The 10007-nt window shown below is 30.6% G+C and overlaps 1 protein-coding gene across 1 annotated transcript in view; it reads right to left on the bottom strand.

Annotated features, from left to right (window-relative positions):
* LOC126883503 (tetratricopeptide repeat protein 8) overlaps window positions 1-9133 on the bottom strand; it is a 56892-nt gene extending 47759 nt beyond the window's left edge. Inside the window, exon 1 of the mRNA XM_050649111.1 lies at window positions 8849-9133. Coding sequence (XP_050505068.1) covers window positions 8849-9120 — 272 coding nt within the window. The 5' untranslated portion in view covers window positions 9121-9133. The remainder of the gene's footprint in view (window positions 1-8848) is intronic.
* Window positions 9134-10007: the final 874 nt, after the last annotated feature.

Genomic DNA, 10007 nt, shown 5'->3' on the forward strand with positions numbered 1-10007 from the left:
GTTTCGACGAGAGGGACCTTTTCGCAACATCCAGAGAGTACGTTGGAAGAATCGAGGACCACGCAATCCGGAAAAAGAGGAAGTGAAGAAACAAAAAGGTTATTCAAATCATTTGTCGGAATGGAGAGAATTTGTTTATATCAGAACTATATTTGCTTATTTGTTTATTGAACATTACTCTAACGCAGTTAGTCATTTCAAATTTAAGAATTCAATCCAAATGAATAAAAGTAAATTTTATTAAATTTAGTATGAGAAAATAATAATTTATTAAAATTTTTTTTTTTGTTAAAACAAAAAGATATCAGAATTAAAGTTAATTTATTAAGTAAGAAATTGTTGCAACAAAGTTAAATTTAGTATTTTTTAAATCATATGTACCGGGTGTCCCAATAAGAATGGCTCTCGGCCATATCTCAGGAACCGTTTATAGTAGAGCTTTGGAATAAAAAATTTTATAACAAAAGTTCCCTCAGGAAAAGCCTGGAAATTATTTTCATAATTGTGGGTCCACCGCTAGAGGGCGTAATTGAATATCAAAAATAAAAAAATCTAAATTTTACAAAATTTTCCTAATGAAGGGGGACTGGAAATCCGATTATTGTATTCTTCATCAAATTCTGCGCATATTTGATTTAACAAGTTTAACCCTACCTTTGCAAATAAGAGGTGGGGGTGAGTGGGAACCTTGTTATGAAAAAATGGCTGTAAGTCCGGTTCTGCTAAATCAAATTTTGAAAACTGGGTCTTGTTGAAGACAGATCTTTTTCTTCAATGTAAGCGTGATAATTTTGAACCATCCTAATAAGTAATAAGCCAGCTGGGAGGCGTTATTTAATTTTTTTCAGAAATCTAGTTTTCCTTGGAAAATATTAAATACAAGTATGCATTTTTAATCATACTTTATAAAATTAGATTAAATTAGCAATAGAATAGCGAAAACCGTATGTCGATACCTTTTTTCTATCTCAAGATATCTCGAGAAACGTGTAAATTTTATACATAACTGTTACTATCACCGGTAAACTAAGTTAATGAAAAGTAGTGTGCTGTGGAAAAAAACAAAATAATATTTTCCAGATGTCAACGTATAAAAATATAATTAATTAAAACAACAATATAAAGAGAAACAATACTATTAAAATTAAATATAACACAGAACAAAAAGAACTACTTAGTGACGACCTAAATATTCAAATTGTTGCCCATCATACACTACTCTAGAATACATTATCCAGAGAATACTAAACGCCATTCAAAGCATATCGAGAGCAGAAATTGAGACTGCTGTTCAATCTAATCTTGAAAGAGTAAATGTTTGCAAGGAAAATGATGGGCAAAAATTTGAACGTTTATGTCATCACTAAATAGTTGTTTTTATTTCTTTGTAATAGGGCTTTTCAACGCTTCTCATTTGTTTCGAGCCTCTGTCATATGCCGTATAATCCGTGTATAATATTAATATACGAGATATGAACGGGGCTCGAAACAAATGAGAAGCGTTGAAAAGACCTAATATACGTTGACAGCTGGAAAATGTTTCTTTGTTGTTTCCATAGCACACTACTTTTAACGAATTTCGTTTACCGGTGACAGTAACAGTTATGTTTTTAAATTTACACGTTTTGTAAGATATCTTGAGATAGAAAAAAGGTATTAACATGCGGTTTTCGCTATTCTGTTGCTAATTTTGTCTAATTTTGTAATATGGTATTAAAAATGCATGTTTGTATTTAATATTTTCCAAGGAACACTAGATTTCTGAAAAAAATTAAATAACGCCTTCTAGCTGGCATATTACTCAGTAAGTTGGTTCGAAATCATAACTTTTACATTGACGAAAAAGATCTGTCTTCAACAAGACCAAGCTTGCAAAATTTGATTAAGCAGAACCGGACTCACAACCAGTTTTTCATAACAAGGTTCCCACTCACCCCCACCTCTTATTTCCAAAGGTAGACCTAAACTTGTCTAATCAAATATGCGTAGAATTTTATGAAGAATATGACGATCGGATTTCCAGTGCCCCTTCATTAGGAAAATTTTGTAAAATTTAGATTTTTTAATTTTTGATATTCAATTACGCCCTCTAGCGGTGGTCCCACAATTATGAAAATAATTTCCAGGCTTTTCCTGAGGCAACTTTTGTTATAAAATTTTTTATTTCAAAGCTCTACTATAAACGGTTCCTGAGATATGGCCGAGAGCCATGGTACACGGATTATTTGGTAAATGAATAATATATTACATTTATATGGTATTGAATGTTTTTAATTTCCCTGTTCCATCCTGGAAGAAGTAAGCAACTAGAAATACTAGAAGCCACAAATCATAGGTATTGTATCAAATACAAAATTGGCCCTGAGAATAAAATTTATTGGAGTATTTAATTTGAATTTAGTTTTGTTTTACATAGGCAGTGATTGAAGTAATTGAATAGTTGATTAAATTAAGAATTTGCTAATCAATCTAAATAAAGAGATAAAGTAGAGCATAACATTATATACAGGAGAATTAAGATTTAAGATAAAATATTTTCAATTCTACATACATGCCATCGGGCGAAGCTAGGAATCTATTCCACTAAAGCATCAGCAGATTTATTACCCATCTAAACCGATATTATTTTGTACTCTGCACCGAGTAGAGCATTAAATCAAATAAAAAATAGACTGTTTCATTTTCATTCAATTTGAGTCTCTTACCATCCTCTGACATGTGTTTTTAAGTTGACTCGTTATCAAAGAGGCTTTGTAAGAAAACTGAACTGAATCAAAACGCATCGACTAGTCAGTACATATATTTAAATATTCTACCAACGTACATTTTATAGTTGCTGTTTCATTGAAGTTTCAATTACCAATCCCGAAATCGCTTTAAAAAATGAAATTTTGAGTTATGAATGATCTTAACCTTAAATGTGTTTAATTCAATCATTGCATTAAAGAAAATATACATACATAGCATCAAGGTAGTGAGTAGTGAGTGCAACGAACGAAATTTACTTTAAAGCTAATAGACCTGGATCCGTCGTACCAAAAAAAGTTGATTAATAGCAAGCTGAAAATGTTTTAATACTTAACGGTGTCTAGTCGTACAAACTTTGATGTATGGGAATACTGCAACAGGCGAAGTTTTAATTGTGGAACAGGTCAAAAATTTGGAACGTCAGACTACGAAAACGTTCCATGTATTGTGTCGGACAAAACTTCCAATTGATTTATTACCATTTCAATAAACTCTCATGCCAAATTCAGACTGGTGTTTATCACCAACTGTGCATTTTAATGAGTGGAACACGAGGAACATGTCAAATGACAGGAATCATGTTGGTTAGTAATAGCAGTCTGATTTTTGCATTAGAGCAGGGGTGGGCAAAAGCCGGCCTGCGGGCCGGATCCGGCCCGTTGACAAATCCCGCAAGCTATTTTTGTATCTCTTTTCTCCGCCAAAAACATTAGCGTATGCAAAACGTACGTACGCGATGTCGTCCTCCGGCCCGACAGATATTTTGAAAATTTCATTTTGGCCCGCATTTAAAAGTATTTGCCTACCCCTGCATTAGAGTTTAATGAAAGGGTAACAAATCAATTGGATGTTCTGTCCGACAAAATACATGGGACTGTGGGACGTTTTCGTAATCTGATGTTCCAAATTTTTAAACTGTTCCACAATTAAAACTTCCCCTGTTCCAGTGTTCTTGTACATCAAAGTTTGTCCGACTAGACACCATTAAGCTATTAACAATTTTTCAGCGTACTACTAATCAACTTTTTTTTGGTAAGTGGGATCCAGGTCTATAAAGTAATATAGGGGAAAAAGTTTTAAAAAATCCTTTAAAGTGATTCTAAATCTACAAAGTTCTCTAAAGCAATGTTATTTTCTCCGACATTATTCTGTACCAATCATCAAATATTCTATATTCACTTTAAAGAAAAGTTATAGTTTAACATCAACAGAATATAATATATTAATTTGTATTACGATTCAATATTTTTTACCAAAGATTGTGACATATTTTAGTGAGGCTTGAGTAAATAACAATCACAGAAGAGAATTTATGAAAACAAGACTAGTCTGGGCTGATTATCGGAGAATAGGCCATTTTTGGGAAAAGTTATTTACCAGCAATTTTATTGCTGGAATCGAATTATAAGATCCTATATACAGTGCGTCCATAAAGTAACGCATAAATTCATTATTTCGTAAACCGGCGGTACTAAGGAAAAATCCCAAAACAGGTCGATTTTTGTTTTTAAATTCCGATTTTTTGGCATATATATCATACTACTGACGTCATCCATCTGGGCGTGATGACGTAATCGATGATTTTTTTAAAAGAGAATAGGGGTCATGTGATAGCTCATTTGAAAGGGTATTCAATGCTCTATTCACTTTTTTAATTAAAATAATTGAGACAAAAAGAAGAATGTATGTAATTTATTTAATTAAAAATAAGTTTTACTGTTGTCAGAAAACAGGAAAAAATTTTTATTTGACAAATAAATATTGTTTTTCGCTTAAGATCAATGTTAAAGCTGCCACCCACCTGTCTCTTGGTAGTTGGAACATTTCGTTTAAGCGAAAATCAATGTTTATTTGTCAAATAAAATTTTTTTCTGTTTACTAACAGTAGTAAAATATATTTTGAATTAAATAAATTACATATATTCTTCTTTTTGTCTCACTTATTTTAATTAAAAAAAATGTTTTTTGAACACTCTGTATAAATAATTATGTTAATGTTTATATTATTGGATGGAGAATTAAATACCCTTTCAAATGAGCTATCACATGACCCCTATTCCCATTAAAAAAAATCATCGATTATGTCATCACGTCCAGATGGATGACGTCACTAGTATGATATATATGCCAAGAAATGGTAATTTAAAAATAAAAATCGACCTGTTTCGGGATTTTCCTTAAAGTCGCCGGTTTACGAAATAACGAATTTATGCGTTACTTTATGGACGCACTGTATTAATAATATAGGTATGCAAAGTCCTCAGATAGTGTGCTACTTTTTTTATTAACAAAATGGCGCACGAAAATCGTGTTTTTTTCAATTATTGCTCTATAACTCCGAAGATTTTAACTTTACAACAAAAACACCTAAATAAAAACTCACCGTGATTAAATTCTGCATAGAGACGTGTTTTTTCCGATCTGCTCCGACGAAAATTTCTTTGGAAAATGCGGGTTTTCCCAACAAAATTTTTAATTTTCAATTAAAGTTTTAGATAAGTAATTATCTACCAATAATTAAATAATTTGGTGTTGGTGACTTAAAAGCCTTCTTGGTTTAGATTATAGTTCCAGAACCTGGTGAAAATTGAACGAATATTTTAGCAACAATTCAATTGTTAATTAATAATTTACGGTCGCAATAATAACCAAAATAATTATGATACACTGATCAAACTTTGAAATCTTATAAAGATGAGATGCCTATTTAACATTTTCTCGACAAAATATAAATTTTTAATTTTTTTGCATAATCTTTAAATGTTAAAAAAAATAGTTATAAACAAATTAACGTTTCTCAGAAAGTTTTTATTATATTATAATTTTAAAAAATAGCTAAAATGCGCATTTCAAATATCTTGAAAATGAATGCTTTAAAACTTTTTTGCAACCATTTGCAAAAAAGTTATGAAACAGCAAAGTAAACATACGATTACTACGGTGTTTATAATTTTTTTTAATTCTTTCAAATCGTAGAAGTGAGTTTAAAGTACAAGCTAATTATTTACAAAAAATATCGATTATAAGTTATTTTAATTAAAGATTATAAATATATTTTTTGTAATTTACACGCGCGAAAGTAGAATAATACAGTACTGTAGCTAAAATTTTCACTCAGAGCGACGACCGGCGGCCGCGCGACGTACACTTTTAATAAATAATGTATGCTTCGAGTGAACATTTTAGCTCTGTATCAGGCCTACTTTTGCGCTAAAAATTACAAAAAAAAGTATTTTTAATATTCGATTAAAATATAGTCATTGCACTAATTTTCGACATTCTTTGTGAGTAATTAGATTGTAGCATAGACTCACTTTTAAGCTTTGAAACAATTAAAACAAATTATAAACAACGAAGAAATCGTATATTATCTTTGCCGTTTCATAACTTTTTTGCAAATGGTTGGAAAATTTTTTTAAAGCATTCATTTTCAAGACCTATGAAATACGCATTTTAAGTATTTCTTAAAATTAGAATATAATAAACAATTTCTGAGAAATGTTAATTTGTTTATAACAATTTTTTTTAAACATTTAAAGATTATGCAAAAAAATGAAAAATTTATATTTTGTCGACACAATATTAAATAGGCATCACACCTTTATAATCTTTCTAAGTTTGATCAATGTCTCATGATTATTTTGGTTGTTATTGCGACTGTAAATTGTTAATTAACAATTGAATTGTTGCTAAAATATTCGTTTCATTTTCACCGGCTTCTGAATTTATAATCTATACCAAGAAAGCTTTTATTTCACTAAGCTATATAATTATTAATAAATAATTACTGGCTCAAAAAAATTATTTGAAAATTCGAGATTTTGTTGGGAAAACCCACATTTTTCGAGGAAAATTTTCGTCGGAGCAAATCGGGAAAAACATGCCTCTATGTAGAATTAAATTGGGGTGAATTTTTATTTGAGTGTTTTTGGTGTAAAGTTAAAATCTTCGGAGTTATAGAGCAATAATTGAAAAAAATACGATTTGTCGGCGCCATTTTGTTTATAAAAAAGTAGCACACTATCTGCGGACTTTGCATACCTATATTAATAATATATAGGATCTTATAATTCGATTCCAGCAATAAAATTGCTGGTAAATAACCTTTCTTTGTACTTTACTAATTAGACCAGCGTATTATAACTATTTTTTTTTCAAAATTTAAAGATTATGCAAAAAAAAAGAAAAATTTATATTTTGTCGATAAAATATTAAATAAGCATCTCATCTTTATAATCTTTATAAGTTTGATCAATGTATCATGATTATTTTGGTTTTTATTGCGATCATAAATTGTTAATTAACAATTGAATTGAGTTGTTCGATTGTAATAAATACACGGCATCTAACAACTTCAAAGATCGATTTTAACCTGTTTCACCTGCACCATTATAAAAAATTTTGTCTCAAAATCTCTTCATAAAGTCATCTTATTTTCTTTGCTTTCAAACCACAAAGCAGCTCCGTCTTTTAGATGGCTTCTTATAATTTCTTTGCAGTCTTTGAAGTTCAGCATATGTTGGAATTTGTTTTTTAAGATTTTAATAAAAGGTATCGGATATCGTTTTCTAAACTAAATCTCCGCCAAATTGAATTCTGCTCTCATTAGAGAAATTACATACTTTCTGACGGTTTCCTCCTTTTTGACTTTATCCTATCTCCTTCAATTTTTCTTCCACTTTTTCCATATCGAGTTTTAACGCATTCTAGAATTTTCTTCCACCTTTTCAATTTCCTGTATCTTCTCAGCAATCTGGTTTACCTCTTACTGCATTTTCTCTAAATAAACCTTCATATCTTCATATTTTTCCAACTCTCTACGAACAGTATCGTTCGTTGGGAGGCACTGAAGTCCTCATACCAATCTGAAAGATGTTCCTCGAAAGTGACTCTAACACCTCTCAATTCAACACGCTGGGCTGAAGATTTGATGCAGTCAATACATTGAAATACAGATTTTGCGATGTTTTGAAGTGCCTTTCAAGTCTAGTTCTGACAAGTAACAAAAGAAATGAAAGAGACGAGGCAGCACAACTGAAAAATAGAAAAAATTTTCAAATTTGTTTTGTTACTAGTGGTGCAAAATAAAATCCTTGAAATCCTCAACATAGTCTCGAAAACACTGCAATAAAAATCTTTGGACCTTTTAACAGCTTACAGTTTACTTGAAGAGAGCCTGTTAAAACTAACTGAAATGAGAGGACAATTTGAAACCTTCTTTGAAGTGGCTTCAAATATGTGTCAATGTTGGGGAATACCATTAGGGTTCCCTCCAAAAAGAATGCAGAAGACGAAAAAATATTTCGAGGAACTGTGCGATGATAAAAGACTTCAAGATCCCAATTTTAACTATTTATAATGGGAAATAAGCCACAATATTATTAAAAAATGATTTTTATTAACGTTTCGACGCCCAAATCGGGTGCCGTTGTCAAAATACAAAATACTACTAACATAAACAAAAATGTTGTTGCTTAGTAAAAAAATTCTTCTAATAATTTATTTAATTTGACTCATTTATATCGGCAATTCAGATACATATTACATTTTAAAGTAGAAGACTTTAAAATGATATTGCCAATATTTATGAGTTGCGTTCCTGGGACGACTTTAGTGAAAGATAGTTCATTCAAGATCCCAAGTCATGTTTTAGAGTAACCGTATTTTACTCAATGATCGACACATTATGATGCCATCAGCTAGACACTCGTGTTCAAGAAATGAAAGCAATGTAAGATACGTAAATACCGAATTGTTCAACCTGATTTTATTTTAAATGCCAACGAACAAGACCTTCAAAACAAAGCAATCAACTTCGTAAAACGTTTTCCAGATGATTCCAGATGAGAGATTGAGGGTTTACCCCCACCCCCTTCCCCTGGGAGGTAAACCCATGATACCCCCGATAGGGGGCCCCCAGATACGTTTGCTCCGGGGCCCCCAACATCGTAGTTACGGCCCTGAATACCAAATATTTAAAGATAATATTAAATTTAAATAAAACAGTTAATACTTATTTTTATAACATTATAACAAAATTTTTTAAAAGATATGATTAATCTTTAGCTTGTTTGTGATATTTGATCATTGATCATCTTACTTTAAAGCACTTGTAGAAGGAACTATTGCAGTTTTCATAGACGTTCCTGGTCTCGGTGCTGTAGCAAGAACACTATCATCTAGAAAATCCTCTTCAGGAAAATCTTCACTTTCGAGGTCATCCACGTAGACTCTTTGAGTTAAAGCTCTCATTTTCAAACACCATGCAGCCTGATCTAAAGGTTGTTTATCTAGTATGCTGGTACAAACATCGAGGCACTTATCATAACGTCTTCGACGAAATAAACTTAGAGCCAAGTACATGGGATCCATTTATACAAACAAAACTAAATTTTAACTTTTTTGATCAAAAATAATGAACTACTCGTATAATAGATACGTAGAATTGTTTTGAGACGCTAACTCCATAGTAACATTATTGATTGATCTCAGTAGTCCAGTCAACATTGCCTATTTATAACAGTTGATATTGTAATTTACTATTCTAATGGGGAAATAAGCCACAATTTAAGTTGAAAAATAATTTTATTGACGTTTCGACTTCCACTTCGGAGGTCGTTATCGACATACAAAATATTATAAATTAAACAAATTTTGTTGCTTAGAAAAAAATTCTTATAATAATTTAATTTAATCTGACTCATTCATATCGGCAATTCAGATATATTATATTATACATTTTAAAGTAGAAGACTTTATGGAGTGCCGAAAATTCATAAAGCGAATATACCACTTAGACCCATTTGTAGTACCATTAATTCTCCTTGTAGTGAACTATCAAAAAATATTATACAACTATTTGCAAATAATAACGACACATTTATAAAAAATACACAACATTTTTTAAACAAATTATCAAATATTGAATTTAATCCAAATAATATTTTAGTAAGTTTTGGCATAAACAGTTAATTTACAAACGTGCGATTAGATAAAACTTTAAACATAATCAAAACAAAATTAGAGAATGATAATACATTGGCAACTAGGACAATACTAAATGTATCAGCTATCAGCTATAATGGAGTTATTGACATTATGTACTAATAATACCTATTTTCAACTAAATAATGAATTCCATAAACAAAATTTTGGTCTAGTAATGGGCTCTTCTTTATCTCCATTATTGGCTAATATATTTATGGAGAATTTCGAAACTAATATCATTTCTAAACAAAATTTAAAACCCACAGTATGGT

The sequence above is a fragment of the Diabrotica virgifera genome, chromosome 4 (genome assembly GCF_917563875.1).
Source record: "Diabrotica virgifera virgifera chromosome 4, PGI_DIABVI_V3a".
NCBI lineage: Eukaryota > Metazoa > Arthropoda > Insecta > Coleoptera > Chrysomelidae > Diabrotica > Diabrotica virgifera.